The 22,672-nt window shown below is 43.4% G+C and overlaps 1 protein-coding gene across 4 annotated transcripts in view; it reads left to right on the forward strand.

Annotated features, from left to right (window-relative positions):
- LHX6 (LIM homeobox 6) overlaps positions 1 to 22,672 on the forward strand; it is a 246,813-nt gene that overhangs the window by 69,665 nt on the left and 154,476 nt on the right. For all 4 annotated transcript variants that reach the window (XM_077292352.1, XM_077292348.1, XM_077292350.1 and 1 more), the window contains one exon: positions 11,642 to 11,763. In XM_077292352.1, coding sequence (XP_077148467.1) covers positions 11,642 to 11,763 — 122 coding nt within the window. The remainder of the gene's footprint in view (positions 1 to 11,641; positions 11,764 to 22,672) is intronic.

The following is a 22,672-nucleotide window of genomic DNA, read 5'->3' on the forward strand; positions in this document are numbered from 1 at the left end:
CTTCTCTTTATTGCATGGTGTCCTCTCCTGTAAAATGTAAAATGACTGCTGAGGGAGCAGCATCTGACCAGAAGACCAGTCCATCAGCCGCATCCATCACAAAAGAAGATTTCCCATGCTCCATCAGCCATCATTTCAGTTTATATCTAACAGGAGTGGATGATATGTAATAAAGAACAGGGAGGTATAAATAACAAAAATAATGAGAATCTGATATGTAAGGGATGGTGCTGTACATAACAAGAGGGAACTATATGATACGGGACGGTGTTATACATAAAGAGAGAGCACTGTGTAATAAGGGTTGCAATATATATGAGAGGAGACTGAAAAGAAATTTATGTATATCTGTAGCTTGGTTGCGATGAAAGGAGGGGGGCCCAGATACATTTCTTGCACAGGGGCCCTAAGCTGTCTGTGTCCGCCCCTGGCCCCTGATGTAACTAAACAGTAGAAACCTCCCATAAGTGACCCCATATTGGAAACTAGACCCCCCAAGGAACTTATCTAGATGTGTTGTGAGAACTTTGAACCCCCAAGTGTTTCACTACAGTTTATAACGCAGAGCCGTGAAAATAAAAAAAAAAATTTTTACACAAAAATTATTTTTTAGCCCCCAGTATTGTATTTTCCCAAGGGTAACAGGAGAAATTGGACCCCAAAAGTTGTTGTCCAATGTGTCCTGAGTACGCTGATACCCCATACGTTGGGGTAAACCCCTGTTTGTGCGCACGGGAGAGCTCGGAAGGGAAGGAGCACTGTTTTACTTTTTCAAAGCAGAATTGGCTGGTATTGAGATCAGATGCAATGTCGCATTTGGAGAGCCCCTGATGTGCCTAAACAGTGGAAACCCCCCAATTATAACTGAAACCCTAATCCAAACACACCCCTAACCCTAATCTCAACTGTAACCCTAACTACACCCCTAACCCTGACACACCCCTAACCCTAATCCCAACCCTATTCCCAACCGTAAATGTAATCCAAACCCTAACCCTAACTTTAGCCCCAACCCTAACTTTAGCCCCAACCCTAACTTTAGCACCAACCCTAACCCTAACTGTAGCCCTAACCCTAATCCCAACCCTATTCCCAACCGTAAATGTAATCCAAACCCTAACCCTAACTTTAGCCCCAACCCTAACTTTAGCCCCAACCCTAACTTTAGCACCAACCCTAACCCTAACTGTAGCCCTAACCCTAGCCCCAACCCTAACCCTAGCCCTAACCCTAACCCTAGCCCTAACCCTAACCCTAGCCCTAACCCTAGCCCTAACCTTAACCCTAGCCCTAACCCTAACCCTAGCCCTAGCCCTAAACCTAACCCTAGCCCTAACCCTAACCCTAATGGGAAAATGGAAATAAATACATTTTTTTAATGTTCTAATTTTTCGTAACTAAGGGGGTGATGAAGGGGGGTTTGATTTACTATTTATGGAGCGTTTTCTAGCGGATTTTTGATTGGCGGCCGTCACACACTAAAACATGCTTTTTATTGCAAAAAATGTTTTTTGTGTTACCACATTTTGAGTGCTATAATTATTCCATATTTTGGATATTTTGGTCCACAGAGTCATGTGAGGTTTTGTTTTTTGTGGGACGAGTTGATGTTTTTATTGGTAACATTTTCGGGCACGTGACATTTTTTGATCGCTTTTTATTCTGATTTTTGTGAGGCAGAATGACCAAAAACCAGCTATTCATGAAATTCTTTTGGGGGGGCGTTTATACCGTTCCGCGTTTGGTAAAATGGATAAAGCAGTTTTATTCTTCGGGTCAGTACGATTACAGCGATACCTCATTTATATAATTTTTTTTATGTTTTGGCGCTTTTATACGATAAAAACTATTTTATAGAAAAAATAACTATTTTTGCATCGCTTTATTCTGAGGACTATAACTTTTTTTTTTTTTCGCTGATGATGCTGTGTGGTAGCTCGTTTTTTGCCGGACAAGATGATGTTTTCAGCGGTACCATGGTTATTTATTTCCGTCTTTTTGATCGCATGTTATTCCACTTTTTGTTCGGCGGTATGATAATAAAGCGTTGTTTTTTGCCTCGTTTTTTTTTTTTTACGGTGTTCACTGAAGGGGTTAACTAGTAGGATAGTTTTATAGGTCGGGTCGTTACGGACGCGGCGATACCAAATATGTGTACTTTTATTGTTTTTATTTTAATTTAGCTAAAGGAATGTATTTATTGGAACAATATTTTTTTATTATTATTTATTTAGGAATTTTTTTTTTTTTACACATGTAAATATTTTTTTTTTTACATTTTTACTTTGCCCCAGGGGGGGCATCACAGTAAAGTGACAGATCGCCGATCTGACACTTTGCTGTGCACTGTGTCAGATCGGCGATCTGAAGTGCACAGCTCCAGGCTTCCCTGCGCCTGCTCTGAGCAGGCGCTGTGAAGCCACCTCCCTGCAGGATCCGGATGCAGCCCCGCGGCCATTTTGGATCCGGGGCCTGCAAGGAGGAGACGCTCGGTACAAGGTGAGCACATCGCCTTGTACCGATCGTCTCAAGGAAGCACGCAGGGAGCCCCCTCCCTGCTCGATGCTTCCCTATACCCCCGGAACACTGCGATCATGTTTGATCGCAGTGTGCTGGGGGTTAATGTGCCGGGGGCGGTCCGTGACCGCTCCTGGCACATAGTGCCGGATGTCAGCTGACACCCGGCCGCTATCGGCCGCGCTCCCCCCGAGAGCGCGGCTGATCGCGCTGGTTGTACTATTCTGTCCTTGGGAAGTAGGGCCCACCCCACATAGATGGGATAGTATGTCCAATGACAGAAAGGGGTTGAAAAACAAACAAAAAAACCCCTACAGCAAACAGCCCAGTAAGTGATACATTGCTGGAATCAGGGTCTCTGTTTCTACATTTTTCTGCTCTAAAAGAAAAACTGGTGACAGATTGCCTTTAAGTAGATCCTTAAAGATTTATATACACCTGTCGTCTCCACATAGTGTGTGACGTTTAAATTTAAATACGTGCATGGAGGAGCCACTCTAATACATTGAGCATCAAAGCAGATCTCTGTTTATTATCTCATAATGACGTCATCTTATATAGGTATTTAAGAGTCGTCATACATGGTAACAATATAATTGGCTCAGCTTATCTCTAAATATATGCGGTCATTAGCATACATATATCTCATTAGCTAAGGGGTCATACTCACCTGCGAGAGGCTCGGATGAGTCTCGCACATCAATACCCGGCGCTGCTGTCGGCACTCAGGAGAGGAGCGTGCGGCTGCATGCATTCCTATGCAGCCACACGCTCCGATCTGAGTGCCTGGTGCAGTGCCGGGTATTGACGTGCAAGACTCATCCGAGCTTCTCGCAGGTGAGTATCAGCCCTAAAGGTGACTCTGTGGACAGCCATTTTCAGGTCTCTCCAAAGATGCTCAGTTGGGTTTAGGTCAGGGCTCTGGATGGGCCAGTCAAGAATGGTCAAACAGTTGTTCTGAAGCCACTCCTTTGTTATTTTAGCTGTGTGCTTAGGGTCATTGTCTTGTTGGAAGGTGAACCTTCAGCCAAGTCTGAGATTCAGAGCACTCAGGAAGAAGTTTTCATCCAGGATATCTCTGTACTTGGCCGCATTCATGTTTCCTTCAATAACAACTAGTCGTTCTGTCCCTGCAGCTGAAAAACACCCCCATAGCATGATGCTGCCTCCACCATGTTTCACAGTTGGGATTGTATTGGGCAGGTGATGAGCAGTGCCTGGTTTTCTCCACACATACCACTTAGAATTATCACCAAAAAGGTCTATCTTTGTCTCATCAGACCAGAGAATCTTATTTCTCATAGTCTGGGAGTCCTTCATGTGTTTTTTAGCAAACACTATGCGGGCTTTCATATGTCTTGCACTGAGGAGAGGCTTCCGTTGGGCCACTCTGCCATAGAGGAACGACTGGTGGAGGGCTGCAGTGATAGTTGACTTTGTAGAACTTTCTCCCATCTCCCTCCTGCATCTCTGGAGCTCAGCCACAGTGATCTTGGGGTTCTTCTTTACCGCTCTCACCAAGGCTCTTCTCCCACGATTGTTCAGTTTGCCTGGACGGTCAGGTGTAGGAAGACTTCTGGTGGTCCCAAACTTCTATTTAAGGATTATGGAGGCCACTGTGCTCTTAGGAACCTTTAGTACTGCAGAAATTCTTTTGTAACCTTGGCCAGATCTGTGCCTTGCTACAATTCTGTCTCTGAGCTCCTTGGCCAGTTCCTTTGACCTCATGATTCTCATTTGGTCTGACATGCACTGTGAGCTGTGAGGTTTTATATAGACAGGTGTGCGCCTAAATGGACTTAAATATGAGTGTCTGAGCAAAGAATCTGAATACTTATGACCATGTGATATTTCAGTTTTTCATTTTTAATAAATTTGCAAAAATTTCTACATTTCTATTTTTTTCAGTCAACATGGGGTGCAGAGTGTACACTAATGAGAAAACAAATGAACTTTCTTGAATTTATCAAAGAGTGAAAAATGTAAAGGGGTCTGAATACTTTCCATACCCACTGTATGTGGAATATCCACAATAGAGTCAGGATAGATAAATATAAATCCCGCTGTCACATTGCCCCATTTTGTTATTGGCACCATCGATCACCATTGTCTCCATCAGTGTCAGATGGCGTCTTTGGTACCAACATTTGCTTGTGATCCCGTATACCCTTTTGAACTTTTCTTAAATTTTTCTTTCCACTGGAATTTTCACGTCATCTTATCCTATTTTGACAATCCACCTTCCATCCGCTCCTTTGTAACCACACGCCTCAGTGTGCCAATGGCCATCAATATGACATCTTTCTCCATACTACAACCATTGCAATTGACATCAGGGAGGAAATCAGGCCTCTGCTGACGTCTACCGCGGACGAGACTCTGTTTCACCGTCGTTCTTTTGTGTAAACATGTCAGATTGTCTCTAACTCTGGCCGATCACAGATTCTTCAGAGTGACTGGGAGCGTTATACTACGCAGAGCGCTCCTCTCCTTCGCAGGTAGAACTTCCTTTGATCTGTAGCCAAGGATGACCCCTAAGATTAGCCCTCGCATGGAGATGTCCCATGACGATTTTTTGGATTAGCGCTTGCCATGTTTACACAGGGTCTATTTAGAATGGATACGTACCAGATCTGACAGATGGGGCTCGGTAATGTAAACACACGGAAATGTGTCAAGTCTTTTCTTACAACCACAGCCTCCCCATATAGCTCCATAGTGTCCTTTATGTGAACTGCTGGACAATATGTATTTCAAGAAAAATTCAAGAATTGCAATAGTGTAAAATAACAAATACTGGGGGCCCGAGTCATCACTTGTGGGTTCTTAAAGTCACTTTTCTTTTTTCACAGATTTTTTCATCAAAATAGCAATAGCAAAGTCCAAAATTGATTTTTGTTTTGTGTATGTAACTGTTTTTGAGCCTTTTTTGCTAAAAAAAAAAGTCACACATTTTGCAAAATAACTGAAAGCAAACAATAACTCTAGGGATTTAGAAAGAAAAAAAATCGCCTTTGAGGAATTAGTCTAAAATACCTGAAAAATCCACATTAATTCAGAAAATTAACTAAAGCACAAAAGGCAACTGGGAGAAAGGAGCAAAAGGTTTGATGATTTTGACGCAAGTTGCTAATTAAGAGATATCCAGTCCAAAAAGCAAAACTGCAATGATGAATCGGGCCCTAGGCTCCTGGGAAATATAAATCTCGTTGTAGTCTACTTAACAGCAGGAGAAATGAGATTTTATAATCTTATTCAAAAATAATATTTAAAAAAAAATTGTAAATTAGGTCAAATAATATGACCTTTAATTGATTGTGCCAGGTCATTAGCCCGAAGGTGAACATGGTTCTTCAGCAGCAAAGTTCTGACATATAATATAGGGGACTCCTATGGTTTTGCTATTTAGGGCAAGAAAGCCTGATTCCAGGGATGTATCACTTACTAGGCTTACTTTCAATACAATCAGTGTTTTATCATAAGGAGATTATCCCTGCCTGAATAGGTCTCATGTGACAGGCAGTCCAGCTAATCTGTGTAAGGGTACGTTCACTGTTGTGAATTAGACTTTTTGGCTCCCTCTTGTGGTCACTAGTGGTATGACTCTGGGATTGTCTTTTTTCTGTTTGGCACTCACCTGGGTCGTTAGTCCAGGGGTGTCGCTATATTAACTTCCTGGATCCTTAGTCCAGTGCCTGGCATCGTTGTAATCAGATCCTTCTGTTGCTCCTGTCTGCTGGTCCTGGCTCTTGCAAAATTAAGCTAAGTCTTGCTTCTTTGTTTTTTTGAGTTACTTGCTTTGCTACTATTTTTGTCCAGCTTGTACTAAATGTGATTTCTGACCTTGCTGGAAGCTCTAGGGGGCTGGTGTTCTCCCCCCGGCCGTTAGACGGTTCGGGGGTTCTTGAATATCCAGCGTGGATATTTTCCATTGGCGGAAAATAAACCGCAGTTTTGGACACAGGTAACCATGTGCATGACTCCTGAACATCGGGAGGTGATTCGTTTTCTTGTTCTGCATAAAATGCATGATTTGGTCGTTTTGGGGTTGCCATGGTTACAGACTCATAATCCAGTCTTGGATTGGAAGGCAATGTCTGTGTCAAGTTGGGGCTGTCAGGGTATTCATGGTGATTCCCCGCCGGTGTCTATTGCTTCCTCTACTCCTTCGGAAGTTCCTGAGTATTTGTCTGATTATCAGGATGTGTTCAGCGAGTCTAGGTCCAGTGCTCTGCCTCCTCATAGGGACTGTGACTGTGCCATAGATTTGATTCCAGGTAGCAAATTTCCTAAGGGAAGACTATTTAATCTGTCTGTACCTGAGCATACCGCAATGCGTTCGTATATCAAGGAATCTCTGGAGAAGGGGCATATCCGTCCTTCCTCTTCCCCTCTTGGTGCGGGATTCTTTTTTGTGGCCAAGAAGGACGGATCTTTGAGACCTTGTATTGACTATCGGCTTTTGAATAAAATCACTGTTAAATTTCAGTATCCTTTGCCTCTGTTGTCAGACTTGTTTGCCCAAATTAAAGGTGCCAAGTGGTTCACCAAGATAGATCTTCGTGGTGCGTACAACCTTGTGCGCATTAAGCGAGGAGATGAATGGAAAACCGCGTTTAATACGCCCGAAGGTCATTTTGAGTGCTTGGTGATGCCTTTTGGGCTCTCTAATGCTCCTTCAGTGTTTCAGTCCTTTATGCATGATATTTTCCGGAAGTATCTGGATAAATTTATGATCGTTTATCTGGATGATATTCTGGTTTTTTCTGATGACTGGGACTCGCATGTAGAGCAGGTCAGGATGGTGTTTCAGGTTTTGCGTGAGAATGCTTTATTTGTTAAGGGCTCAAAGTGTCTCTTTGGAGTACAGAAGGTTCCCTTTTTGGGGTTTATTTTTTCCCCTTCTGCGGTGGAGATGGACCCAGTCAAGGTCCGTGCTATTCATGATTGGACTCAACCCACGTCAGTTAAGAGTCTTCAGAAGTTCTTGGGTTTTGCTAACTTCTACCGTCGTTTTATTGCTAATTTTTCTAGCATTGCTAAACCTTTGACGGATATGACCAAGAAAGGTTCTGATGTTGCTAACTGGGCTCCTGCAGCCGTGGAGGCTTTCCAGGAGTTGAAGCGCCGGTTTACTTCGGCGCCTGTTTTGTGCCAGCCTGATGTCTCACTTCCCTTTCAGGTTGAAGTGGATGCTTCTGAGATTGGGGCAGGGGCCGTTTTGTCACAGAGAGGTCCTGGTTGCTCTGTGATGAGACCTTGTGCCTTTTTCTCGAGGAAGTTTTCGCCTGCTGAGCGGAATTATGATGTTGGCAATCAGGAGTTGTTGGCCATGAAGTGGGCATTTGAGGAGTGGCGTCATTGGCTCGAGGGTGCTAAGCATCGTGTGGTGGTCTTGACTGATCACAAAAATCTGATGTATCTCGAGTCTGCTAAACGCCTGAATCCTAGACAGGCCCGCTGGTCATTGTTTTTCCCCCGTTTTGACTTTGTGGTCTCATATTTACCAGGTTCAAAGAATGTGAAGGCTGATGCTCTTTCAAGGAGCTTTGTGCCTGACTCTCCGGGAGTCGCAGAACCAGTTGGTATTCTTAAAGAGGGAGTTATCTTGTCAGCCATTTCTCCGGATTTGCGACGTGTGTTGCAGAGATTTCAGGCTGGTAGACCTGACTCTTGTCCACCTGACAGACTGTTTGTTCCTGATAAGTGGACCAGCAGAGTCATTTCCGAGGTTCATTCCTCGGTGTTGGCAGGGCATCCGGGAATTTTTGGCACCAGAGATCTGGTGGCTAGGTCCTTTTGGTGGCCTTCCTTGTCACGGGATGTGTGGTCGTTTGTGCAGTCCTGTGGGACTTGTGCTCGAGCTAAGCCTTGCTGTTCGCGTGCCAGCGGGTTGCTCTTGCCCTTGCCTGTCCCGGAGAGGCCTTGGACACACATTTCCATGGATTTCATTTCAGATCTCCCGGTGTCTCAGGGCATGTCTGTCATCTGGGTGGTATGTGATCGCTTTTCTAAGATGGTCCATTTGGTACCTTTGCCTAAGCTGCCTTCCTCTTCCGATCTGGTTCCTGTGTTCTCTCAGAATGTGGTTCGTTTACACGGCATTCCTGAGAATATTGTGTCTGACAGAGGATCCCAGTTTGTTTCCAGGTTCTGGCGATCCTTTTGTGCTAGGATGGGCATTGAGTTGTCGTTTTCGTCTGCCTTTCATCCTCAGACTAATGGACAAACGGAGCGAACTAATCAGACTCTGGAGGCTTATTTGAGGTGTTTTGTTTCTGCGGATCAGGATGATTGGGTGACCTTCTTGCCGTTGGCTGAGTTTGCCCTTAATAATCGGGCTAGTTCCGCTACATTGGTTTCGCCGTTTTTCTGCAACTCTGGTTTCCATCCTCGTTTTTCCTCGGGACATGTGGAGCCTTCTGACTGTCCTGGGGTAGATTCTGTGGTGGATAGGTTGCAGCAGATCTGGAATCATGTGGTGGACAACTTAAAGTTGTCACAAGAGAAGGCTCAGCGTTTTGCCAAGCGCCGCCGCGGTGTGGGTCCCCGACTTCGTGTTGGGGATTTGGTATGGCTGTCTTCTCGATTTGTTCCTATGAAGGTCTCCTCTCCTAAATTTAAGCCTCGCTTCATCGGTCCTTACAAAATATTGGAAATCCTTAATCCTGTGTCCTTTCGCTTGGATCTTCCTGTGTCGTTTGCCATTCACAACGTGTTCCATAGGTCTTTGTTGCGGCGGTACGTTGTACCTGTGGTTCCTTCTGTTGAGCCTCCTGCTCCGGTGTTGGTTGAGGGCGAGTTGGAGTACGTGGTGGAGAAGATCTTGGATTCTCGTCTCTCCAGGCGGAGGCTTCAGTATCTGGTCAAGTGGAAGGGCTATGGTCAGGAGGATAATTCCTGGGTGGTTGCCTCTGATGTGCATGCGGCCGATTTAGTTCGTGCCTTTCACGCTGCTCATCCTGATCGCCCTGGTGGTCTTGGTGAGGGTTCGGTGACCCCTCCTTAAGGGGGGGGTACTGTTGTGAATTAGACTTTTTGGCTCCCTCTTGTGGTCACTAGTGGTATGACTCTGGGATTGTCTTTTTTCTGTTTGGCACTCACCTGGGTCGTTAGTCCAGGGGTGTCGCTATATTAACTTCCTGGATCCTTAGTCCAGTGCCTGGCATCATTGTAATCAGATCCTTCTGTTGCTCCTGTCTGCTGGTCCTGGCTCTTGCAAAATTAAGCTAAGTCTTGCTTCTTTGTTTTTTGAGTTACTTGCTTTGCTACTATTTTTGTCCAGCTTGTACTAAATGTGATTTCTGACCTTGCTGGAAGCTCTAGGGGGCTGGTGTTCTCCCCCCGGCCGTTAGACGGTTCGGGGGTTCTTGAATATCCAGCGTGGATATTTTAATAGGGTTTTTGCTGACCATATAAGTCATCTTACTATATTCTGCTATTAGCTAGTGGGCCTCTCTTTGCTAAATACCTAGCTCATTCTTATGTTTGTCTTTTCCTCTTACCTCACCGTTATTATTTGTTGGGGGCTTGTTTCCAACTTTTGGGGTCTTTTCTCTGGAGGCAAGAAAGGTCTTTCTTTTCCCTTCTAGGGTTAGTTAGTTCTCCGGCTGGCGCGAGACGTCTAGAACCAACGTAGGCACGTTCCCCGGCTGCTGCTATTTGTGGTGCTAGGATTAGATATATGGTCAGCCCAGTTGCCACTGCCCTATGAGCTGTTTTTTTGTGTTTGCAGACTTGGTATTTATTCCTGAGACCCTCTGCCATTGGGGTCATAACAGTTCACACAGGACTTTTTTGCTGCAGATTTTTGCTGCTTTTTTTTATGCTAATTTTCAGCTGCTTTTTACAGTACCAGTAAAGCCTATGAGATTTCAGAAATCTCATGCACACACGTTGGTTTTTTGTTTGATCAGTATTTTCTGCTTTGCTGCTTTTTTTGGACATAGGGCATGTCACTTCTTTCAGCGTTTTTGCTGCGTTTTTGCAGCGTTTTTTCACCCATTGACTTGAATGGGTGATGAAAAAAACGCTGCAAAAACGCTGAAAAAACGCATGTAGCATTATTTGCTGCGTTTTTTTGTGCAGAAAATCATGGCCAGCAGGAAGGGATCTCACAGCCAAGAGCTTAGGGGTGTGGTTAGTGAGGTGTGAAGAGCCATTGTGAGTCATTGTGAGGTGTGAAGAGCCATTGTGAGGTGTCCTGATTGTGATCTATTGTGAGGGAGTTCCTGGTAGTAAGGTGTGAAGAGCCATTGTGAGGTGTGAAGAGCCATTGTGAGGTGTCCTAGCAGCTGAAAATTGGCATAAAAAAAGCAGCAAAAATCTGCAGCAAAAATCTGCAGCAAAAAAAAGCAGCAAAAAAGTCCTGTGTGAACGTACCCAAAAAACGCACCAAATACGCACCAAAAAAAGGCACCTAAATTAGCATAAAAAAAAGCAGCAAAAAAAAGCAGCAAACAAGTCCTGTGTGAACGTACCCTAACTCCGCCCCCAGCACTGATTGGCAGTTTGCTGACAATTCACAAAAAAATAAAGCACATTGAAAAAGAAACTGATGAGGAGACACAGATTGGAACATGTAACTTTTATCTCTGAACTCACTCTCCTTTCCCCACAATATGCCTGCAAACAGCCAGTGGTTGGCATGTTAAAGGGAATCTGTCAGCAAGTTTTTGCTATACAATCTGAGAGCGGCATAATGTAGGGGCAGAGTCTTTGATTCCAGGGATGTATCACTTACTGGGCTGCTTGCTGTAGTTTTGATAGAATCCATGTTTTCAACTTCAAAGCTGTGTATTACTCCGCCCACACCTCTGATTGGCAGATTCCTGTGTACACTGTCAGTAAGCTGATAATTAGTGGTGGGGGCGGAGTTACACATATTTGCTGGACTGCTTGGTACACAACACCTAGTCCTGCAGAAATAATTTCCCGCTGATAAACCACTGATTGTATTGAAACTACAGCACACAGCCTAATAAGTGACACATCGCTGGAATCAGGCTCTCTTTCCCTACACTATGCTGCTCTTAAATTACATAGCAAAAACCTGCTGACAGTTTCTCTTTAAAAAAATGGTTTTTAATCTGTGAACCTGATTATTGTTTCTTCTTCCTTCCAGGTGAATAACTTAATATGGCACGTCCGATGCCTCGAGTGTTCAGTGTGTCGGACTTCTCTGAGGCAACACAACAGCTGCTATATCAAAAACAAGGAGATATTCTGTAAAATGGATTATTTCAGGTAATATTAATTTTAACATCAGCAATTAGACGTGAGGTGGAAACTTTTGCCGTTTTAAGATGTTTTTTATTTCCTTTAGAACTTTTATAGTATCTGATGAGATTTCAATGTGATTGGTTATGACTGTGATGAAAATGGGGCTTATGTTATTACTGTCCTTTATTCTTGTTGTATAAGGCCATTATGTTATACTCTTATTTTATATTATTTTATTTAAAAAATATAGTCAATGTTTCCTAAAGTTGTCGTTAATTATGGCTTTTATTACACGGTTAATGTAAACTTCTGTTGGATTCTAACAGGATTTATTACTTGTTTTGTTAATTTTGGGTCCTGCCTAAATCTTGTTCATTTATAGGATTTTTTGTGGCTATTGATATTATTTTGCTTTGTCGTACACTGGTGGATGAGATGTTAGAGCTTTAGTTTAATGTTGGTAATTATGTTTCTGTTGTATTTGATATTGGCATTTTGTCGGTGGTCATACTAAATACTAAATATTTATGATTTATCTTTGTCTGAGATTTGTACATATTTAACTTTTTTATTGTACCTGATCAGATCCAAAGTAACAGATAAAGTCTCACAATAGCGCCCCAGTAATCACACATTGATGGTCTATCCTAATAAGAGGTCGCACATGGTGGATTCTGCCAAAAAAACCATAATGTTCTCATTCTTCCGTGTCTACCTTCTAGTGACTGTATGATCAGACAGATCCCTATACATATCAGGCTTATGTCTGCCAAACCCACCGATATCGACAGGTCCAGCCGACACTCTAATGTGTATGGGGGCACCAGGAAACTGATTATTCGGCAAGATGTCGATTGGGCATGTCTGATTTTGGTCTGTGGACCGTATAGTTCTCCCGGAGATAAGATAAGCAGGTGGCGTTCCCATAAAGATCACGAGAGCGCTTTCATGAACAAGCACGGGATAGACGGCCGAGATGGCTAAACGATTGGACGAAGCATAGTTTGGCCGACAGCCATCTAATGTGTATGGGGGGCTTAAATCTCATCAGGACAATGCCCCCAACTTTTCTTTTTCTGATCTATAAGTATGCATTGCACGTAAATGAAGGTGCCTATGAGGTACCACTTAATTGTAGTCGTCACTTATTTTGGCACTGAAGTGACACTGAAACAACAATGTGGTACCTTCTTGCCAATCAATCCTGAAAGTCAGCTTTAAGGCTCGCTCACACGATCGTATACATTAACCGATTGCTCTCCCATATTTTATTGGATAGCACTCAGCCCATTGTTATGCTATAGGGCAGTGCTGATCAGCAATTTTTTTTCACATGGCGTGAGAAAAAAATTGTATCAAGCTATAATTTGCTGCTCAAATCAGATCACATTCACCTAATCAAGTATATGGATGTGTAGAAAACATTGGACTACACTTGGATGACATCTGAGTGGAGTTTGATTGCCATAGATGCACACAATGGAGAAGATGGAGAAATTCTGCTCTCCATCTTCTGATTTGTGCTTTGATTCTCTCATCCGAGATAATCAGATCACACTAAGCTGACACTCTTATCATACCTGGATCAGAGTTTGATCCGTGATTAATTTGCATAATTGACCCATTCTCTTGGATGAGAGAATATACTGTTAGGGTTGGTGGATTGGGCTAAATAAAATAAATAATAAAGCGCAATCGCAATTCGGGGTCCATCGTGCAGAGATGGAAAACTGCTGCTAGTGGATACTGATGGAATACACTGCGAGTGATTACCCGTACACTCAGGGTTGAATGCCACTCAGTGTGAACAGCACATGAACTGAACTAGCACACAAAAACAAAACAGTTGCTCTGCTACTGAGCTGTGTCACTCGCACACAGAAACAGAAGAAATGCTCTGCAACAGAGCTGTGTCACTCACAAAAACAGAAGAGATGCTCTACAACAGAGCTGTGTCAGTCGCACACAGAAATGGAATAGCTTGGTGCAAAGAAAGGTGGTATGGCACTAGAAACTACGCAGGGGAATGTAGCCTGCTCACGGGGTAAAAGGCAAACAGTGGTCACACAATCAGCAATGCATTACTCAACAAACTCCTCTCCAGAGATGCCGGAATTCTAATTCCTAAATGCCAGCCTTGAATCCACACACACAAACTCCTCTACAGCGATGCTGGAATTCTAATGGCTAAATGCTAGCCCTGAATCCACACACACAAACTCCTCTTTGGAGGTGCTGGAATTCTAATGGCTAGAGGCCAGCCCTGAATCCACACACAAACTCCTCTCTCCGGAAGTGCCAGAATTCTAATGGCTAAATGCCAGCCCTGAATCCACACACACAAACTCCCCTCCAGAGGTGCCGTAATTCTAATGGCTAAATGCCAGCCCTGAATCCACACACACAAACTCCTCTCTGGAGATGCCGGAATTCTAATGGCTAAACGCCAGCCCTGAATCCACACACACAAACTCCTCTCTGGAGGTGCCAGAATTCTAGTGGCTAAATGCCAGCCCTGAATCCACACACAAACTCCTCTCTGGAGGTGCCAGAATTCTAATGGCTAAATGCCAGCTCTGAATCCAAACACACACAAACTCCTCTCTGGAGGTGCCAGAATTCTAGTGGCTAAATGCCAGCCCTGAATCCACACACAAACTCCTCTCCGGTGGTGCCAAAATTCTAATGGCTAAACGCCAACCCTGAATCTACACACACAAACTCCTCTCTGGAGGTGCCAGAATTCTAATGGCTAAATGCCAGCTCTGAATCCACACACACAAACTCCTCTCCGGAGATGCCGGAATTCTAATGGCTAAACTCCAGCCCTGAATCCACACACCCAAACTCTTCTCTGGAGGTGCCGGAATTCTAATGGCTAAACGCCAGCCCTGAATCCACACACACAAACTCCTGTCTCCGGAGGTGCCAGAATTCTTATGGCTAAACGCCAGCCCTGAATCCACACACACAAACTCCTCTCTGGAGGTGCCGGAATTCTAGTGGCTAAATGCCAGCCCTAAATCCACACATGCAAACTCCTCTCCGGAGGTGCCGGAATTCTAATGGCTTTTTGCCAACACTGAGCACATGCTGGCAAAGACCATGCTGAAGCAATGTCCCATACACACACATAACGTGAATTATACTAGCGCATCCGCGGGCGTCTCTAGGAGTCTTTTATATCCAAAGCTCCACCCCAAACACTCACGCTGACATCGCCTGTGGACCAATCCAGAGCTGCCACCTCACGGACCTGCCCAGTACGGTGATCTCTGGACTTAGACTCCAGAGAGCCAGGCTGCACCTGAATATTACTGTTCCAAAGGAGAGCCAGCAGTAACCAACCATATAGCATGGGCCTGAGCAAGACGCTGGGACCAATGTCTATGCTGAGCGGCACCCGCAGCCACAGAACCAGAATAGGAGACCGCAGAGGCAGACAAGGGCTGGGATCTATCCCATGCAGGGGAAGCATCCCGACGCCTAACATATACATTCATGAAACCTCTGCCTTTTCATACCCCATGTTCTTCTAATCAGAACATTTGTAGTAAGGCCTGTCCAGTTACAAATGAACTTTTAAATATAACTGAAAGTCAATGTATCCACAAATTATAAATGAAAAAAACTGATTGTAATATAAAAAAATTATATTTTTTTTACATGCAACCTGCCACGTAAGCAACTTGCAAAAATTATATTTGGAAAAGATTTAATCAGGATCCACACAAACATTTGGTTATTCTTTTAAATGCCAATAAATAAATAAAAATGCTACATAACACTACATCTAATCCGTTGCACGTATATTTCCACAACTAACCTACTTTTTCCACCTCCAACATCTGGAACATATTACCCATGAAAACCTGTAGAGGCGTTGGCTGCTGAGTTGTGATCCCAAAGTCTAACTTCAACCTGATAAGTCTCGTTGTGTCATCGTCCAGACACCGTTCATACCTGAAAGGTTTTGATTCAAGTAGTTTCTACCAAAAGCTTCCATAACGAGAGGCAATCAGCCAATCAGTGGTGATGTGGGAGCTGGGACTTTTATGTTTATCCTTTTAATTAACTACGCGACTCTGAAGATGAGGTCAGGAGACCTTATGAATCTGGGTGTTGTGACCACTTAAGATAATATATAACCTCTCTCTCTGTATATAACCTCTAACCCTTCATATAATAGAATTTATTCTGCTAACAAGACGTGTTTTCACCGTGTATGTGGTATATTTATCTGTAGAAACAAGTGGTATACACATTTTTTCTCCTAGCTGGGAATATTAAAATATTTATTTTCTAGCTCAGCATGTTGCTGTTTATTGTGATACTTTGTGCCTTTTACTTCAAAATTTGATATTCCGAAAAATATTGTACTTTTTAAAAAATTTTATATTTCTGTGCTGTGTTTTAGGATCATGGAACACAGCCAATAACAAATGAACACAGCCTATAAAGTATAGCTATAGGGAATGCAGAAGTTGCAGTCATCCATAAGGGCAACAGTTCCTGAGGTGGCCCAAAGGCTTCTCTGACATAAGAAGGCACTACAATTTTACACTGAAGACCCGAAACTTCAGTGTATGTGCAGCGCCCCCAGAGTCCTGGTCTTTGCAGTACTGTCGCTCCGCCACTAAGGGGAGTGATGGTACGTCTGATTGCACTAAAGGAGTTCACCTGACCAGGTATCACAGTCACACATTACACTTCACACTCTGGCCACCAGGGGGAGCAAAGGGTTCTATGTATTAGGCCACTCCTCACACTCTGGTAAAACTGGGGACTGGATAGGAAGTTAGGCAGAAGCTGACTGGGTTTTGCCCAGGTAACATCTAGTGAGAGAAGAGCATTGCTTGGGAAGATCCAGGGGGGGTCCCTGTCAGGGGTGGGATGCTGACAGAGGCCTAGCGAAAAGGACAGATTGTTACGGACCCGCGCCTGCACTTTAATGCGGCGGCATCTTAAGAAAGGACACGAAGCGAAGGATATTGTGGAGAAGTGAGAAACGAGATCACAGCACCAAGGCGATAGAACCAGAAGTAGTCGTGCCCCGAGATCGGCAACATCCTACTGAGGCGCGTAGCCGGTGGCCGGAACGCCGAGGAAGTATTGGGCTCCACGCATTACTTCAAACCAACGGCAGGGCAGTTAATTATAGGTTGGCTGCCTCACCTAAATCACCTAATGAAGACAACGGAGGCAATTGTGGGAGAGGGGCGTCTCTAGGGTCCCTATAAAATAACTCCAGGCCTACCCCGTCATACGGGTGCGTCCTATCCATATCATCTGGGGGATGGAGAGAAAGAACAGAAACATACACGACAGTTGTGAGGACTATCCCGTGGTGCTCAGCAGGGAAGTACTACAACACCCAGGTGCTAGTAGGTAGGCACTGATTTCCACCTGTAAAGGGAACTCTGGATGTGCCTTCGGACCGGCCAGTCTCAGCCAGCCCAGTTAACAGTGCTCTGGATTGCGGATGCCGAAGCCTTCAGTAAAGAGGTAAAGAGACTGCAACCCTGTGTCCTTGTTATTTACTGCGACCTACACCACCACCTACACCTTTTATTGGGCGCCCCTTAGCAGGACCACGGACCGGGTCGGGCCACCGTGACATCCTCAGAACCGAGAGACCCGGATCCGAGTACCCCGCTGTCCTGCGTTTGGGGGCCGCTCCATATGCATCTGATAGGTATCCTCCAGGTTTATGAAAGGGCCCCAAGATGGGGGACCTTATACTAGAAAAAGACCCTGCATGAGGGACATTATACCTGGAAGGGGCCCAGGATGGGGGACATTACACCAGGAAAATGCCCTGCATGGAGGACATTAAACCTGGAAGAGGCCCAGAATTGGGACATTATACCAGGAAAAGTCTCTGCATGGAGGACATTATACCTGGAAGGGGCCCAGGATGGGAGACATTATACTAGGAAAAGGATCTGCATGGAGGATATTATACCTGGAAGGGACCCAGAATGGGGACATTATACCAGGAAAAGTCTCTGCATGGAGGACATTATACCTGGAAGGGGCCCAGGATGGGAGACATTATACTAGGAAAAGGATCTGCATGGAGGATATTATACCTGGAACGGGCCCAGGATGGGGACATTATACCAGGAAAAGTCTCTGCATGGAGGACATTATACATGGAAGGGGCCCAGGATGGGAGACATTATACTAGGAAAAGGATCTGCATGGAGGATATTATACCTGGAAGGGGCCCAGAATGGGGACATTATACCAGGAAAAGTCTCTGCATGGAGGACATTATACCTGGAAGGGGCCCAGGATGGGAGACATTATACTAGGAAAAGGATCTGCATGGAGGATGTTATACCTGGAAGGGGCCCAGGATGGGGACATTATACCAGGAAAAGTCTCTGCATGGAGGACATTATACCTGGAAGGGGCCCAGGATGGGGGACATTACACCAGGAAAATGCCCTGCATGGAGGACATTATACCTGGAAGAGGCCCAGGATTGGGACATTATACCAGGAAAAGTCTCTGCATGGAGAACATTATACCTGGAAGGGGCCCAGGATGGGGACATTATACCAGGAAAAGTCTCTGCATGGATGATATTATACCTGGGAGGGGCCCAGGATGGGGGACATTATTACAGAATAGGGGCACATGATCAGGGGTATTATTACAGGGTGGGAGACATTATTACAAAAGAGGGCAAACGCATAAATCTTCACCGAAACACTACAAGGGTCCATACATCTGATGAACATGCAGGTGGGGGCCCATGTCCAAATTTTACACTTCGGCCCACTGGACTCTAGTTGCGCCACTGGTAGTCAGTAGGGTGCAGGCAACATGTATTTGGCGCTCTTCAGACTGCTCCTTTTCTTGGCTGTCTCTATTCCATACTTTTTATGTAGTTTTGATAGTACTTGATCAATAATATAAAATTATTGTACTCATTTGAATATGCAATATTTTTAAGAGTAGGTTCACGCAGTATGGATAAACTCTGGATTTTCTACCTGGATTTTCCAGGTGTAATAAAGAACAAGCAAAACATGACAAATCTGGATATAACGTATATGGATTTTGCTAAGGATTTTCATGGATTCTTTCTATTACTGTACATCCTATGTGGATATATTCTAAGGGTACATGTGCACGACATTTGTTTGAGGTTAATTCTGCCTAGAATCCGCCTTCAGGGTTCAGGAACCGTAAAGTGATTACGAGAAGTAGCATGTCTATCTCCAGGTGGCTTCTCCTAGAAGGTCATTCACTAAAAAGCCGCAAAGCCGCCAGCCACGTTAAGAAAAAGACCGCCGGCTTCTGAGCTTAGGAAAACCTCGATGGGCCTGCAGGCGTCAGGAAGATGAGATAAAGCAGTGGCGCTCACTTCTTCTAGATGTAAGCAATTTTTTTGAATGCAGGTAGTGTGAAGCGGCCACTGACTGCAGCAAGGTTCTCGTGACATCACAGTGTTACGCGATCACCGGGAGAGACAGTGCCGACACCGGAGGTGAGTATAGGTGTCATTATTTTAGAAGGGGAAAACATAGGGATTTGGAAAGGGCTGTCCCAGTAGCGGACAACCCCTTTGATACTGAAAGGTTATTCTAAGAAGGACTCAATCTAACTCCTAAATTTATGACTCATTACATGGACAAACTTCACACATCCACCAGACTGACTCAAGAAACAAGATCCCTAAACCATCACTACCACCACGGCTCCATTTTAAAACATAAACTTTAATTTTCTAACCTTAGGTTATCTTTAGGAGGCATCATCCCATCCACCCCTTACACCAATGTCCACTTGTAACATCTCATAAATATTGTGCTCTTGTATCAGTCACTTATTTGTAATCCTGCCTGATGAAGGAGCTCTGTGCTCTGAAAGCTGCAAATATTTTTCTTGTTAGCCAAAAAAGGGGGGTCACTCCTACTATACTTGTACCATTTTTGAACGTACAAGTCTCCTTACCTTGGCATGCCAGATCCGGTATGTCGCTCTCCACAAGGACAAACATTACTCCTCAGAACTCAGTCCAGAGCCTCTCACCTAGCCAAATCAATTCTCATACTTTGCCCTGATGAGGGGCAATACCCCCAAACATCATGTCTGCAAATTGAGATTCTGATTTGGCTTTTATCCTAAGGCATATTTCATGGCCCGTTAAAGGGTCAATAGTGACTTGTACGATTGCTCCTTCGAACAGATAATTCAAGTCCTCTCCCTCTCTGAATGGGCAATTTGTATATTCAATTTCCCAGAGGAGCAATGTACGGTGAGTAAGTCTGCTTACCTTGGCACGCCAGAGCTGGTATGTCACTCTCTGAAAAAAGAGAAACATTACTCCTTAGACCTCAGTCCATTTATTTACACCGATTTTGCTGGCTAACATGGTACTACAATATAATGTTTTATTATACATCATGCTTAATAACTAAAAAACAATTATTACTGCTGCAAATGGGTTTTATGATATCAGAAAAACACCCACCTTGTCCGTGAGCGTTCTTTATAACACTCAGGCAAAGAACGAGGGTATTGCTGTTTTTTTGGGGGGAAAAAACAGCTATGTTTTTTAAATACAATTTTATTTTGTTAACCTTTGGAATATTTTTTCTATTTTGCAATCATATTGTGTAGACAGCCATGTTCAGTCGTTAGTGATGAACTCTCGTCAAATGTCCGATCCTCATAATGCAGAGCCTCTGTGTAGTCAGCACGGCTACCTTTATGTGATATAAAGCTATAAAATCTTTATTTATTTTGCTATCCTTAGAGATTTTCTGGTTGTATTTTTCTTGCTATAGATTTTGTGTACTAAGTAAGAAAAAAAAAACAATATAAAACATATCTTTACATTGTAGGTAGCATTTCAATACATGCACGCATAAACAGTAAAAGAAGAAGGCTTTTCTATTCTTATTCTTATTATTACAACTTTTCAACATTTGTTTTGTTGTGCGTTTCCTGTTTTGGAGACATATTGCTTTAAGTTTCTGGTCTTGACGCTTTGATATCTTCCTTGGTCTACCAGTATGTTTGCATTTAACAACCTTCCCATGTTGTTTGTATTTGGTCCAGAGTTTAGACAAAGCCAACTGTGAACAACCAAAATCTTTTGCAACATTGTGTGGTGATTTACCCTCTTTTAAGAGTTTGATAATCCTCTCCTTTGTTTCAATTAACATCTCTCATGTTGGAGCCATGATTCATGTCAGTCCACTTGGTGCAGCAGCTCTCCAAGGTGTGATCACTCCTTTTTAGATGAAGACTAACGAGCAGATCTAATTTGATGCAGGTGTTATTTTTTAACATGAAAATTTACAGGGTGATTCCATAATTTTTTCCTCAGAATTGAGTGATTCCATAATTTTTCCACTATGCTTGGATAAAAAAAGTAACCATTACTGACTACCACATTCTTTGTTCTTGATTTCTTTTAGTGTTTCTTAAAGCCAGAACGTTGCCATTTGAAATGACTTTAGTTTTGTGCCATGTCTGTGATCGGCTTTTTTTCTACAAAATTAAACAACTGAATGAACATCCTCCAAGGCCGGTGATTCCATCATTTTTGCCAGGGGTTGTAGTACCAATATATTTTCATGATTGTCTTTGGTCTTAACCATTAGATTGTTGTTCCGTTATAACCCTTTCCTGCTTTTTCTTTCAATGTTTTATGCCAGGAAAGAAACTAAGAAACTAACCCGATATTATCAAAGAATTAAGATCTCTAGATGTCTAACGTTAGTTTGTTCAGATTGCCCTTAAGTTTCTCCGTATGATACAATGTAGACGTAATGAATGGTGCAGCTATCTGGGATATGTCTTTCAAATTACAGTATTTCAAAATAAATGGTTTCCATTTTTTAAAATATTTACTCGCCCGTTCTTTTTTTTTTTTTACAGTATAGTAAATGTTTCAGTTGGTCTATGTAGTTTTGGAACAGTTGGTTACAGCCAATATTTGAGCAGCAGCCTTTTCGCAAGCAGTATTATCACATGAGGGAGTTTTGTAGGAGATGGAAATGTTGGTGTTCCATTGTTTTTCTTGTTTGAGTAGTGGAATAATATCAAAATGGGAGCGGGATGTAGTTTGAATTCCCAAATATTTTTGACGCAACTGAATTAGTTCTTAGAATTTACTTAAACAGTAACAAGCCCAGATACTGTCACGGGGGTTACCGTGACACAGAAGAGCAAGAAGACCGCAGTGTCTGATTACTCCTACTCCTGCGCTGAATAGAAGCACCTCACCTTCTTTTTAAACAGTACCTTTCTTTTGGCAGTATAGGGGTTAATCTGCCATGTTGAGAGCTCTGGGAGCTAAGGCAAGGTACGTGGCCCTGGCATCTTCACCTTTAGAAGTAATCTGGGGAGCAAGGTGAGCTAGGGCGCCCCTAGCGTTAGGGACAGGGAGGGAGCTCCTGGTCATGGGTCATCCAACTACAGAGTCGTGACAGATACCATGTAAAAGATCTGTGGAGGGGGGTCTTTCATTTTGGACACTGGTTTGAGGGGTGTGCTTGGAAGATCAAAAGAATAGCTAAATCTATGTATAATTTTAAATTGAGTTTATCTCCTCAATTCATTTTGCGTATTTTAACCACCTCACCCCCTGCCTGTTTTCACCTTCATGCCCAGGTCAAATTTTACAATTCTGACCACTGTCACTTTATGTGGCAATAACTCTGGAACGCTTCAACGTATTCCAATGATTCTGAAGATTTTTTTTATGATATATTTCACCTCATGATAGTGGTACAATTTGTTCACTATGACTGGACTGTTTGTGAAAATATCAGAAATTTGGCGAAAATGTTGCAATTTTCAAACTTTCAATTTTTATATCCTTTATCATGCTGTACAAAATTTCTTCTTTTTTTTGTAAACCATAAACTTTTCATTAGTATAAAATAAGGTCATACTAACAACAATT

Source organism: Ranitomeya variabilis, chromosome 2 (assembly GCF_051348905.1).
Source record: "Ranitomeya variabilis isolate aRanVar5 chromosome 2, aRanVar5.hap1, whole genome shotgun sequence".
Taxonomy (NCBI): domain Eukaryota; kingdom Metazoa; phylum Chordata; class Amphibia; order Anura; family Dendrobatidae; genus Ranitomeya; species Ranitomeya variabilis.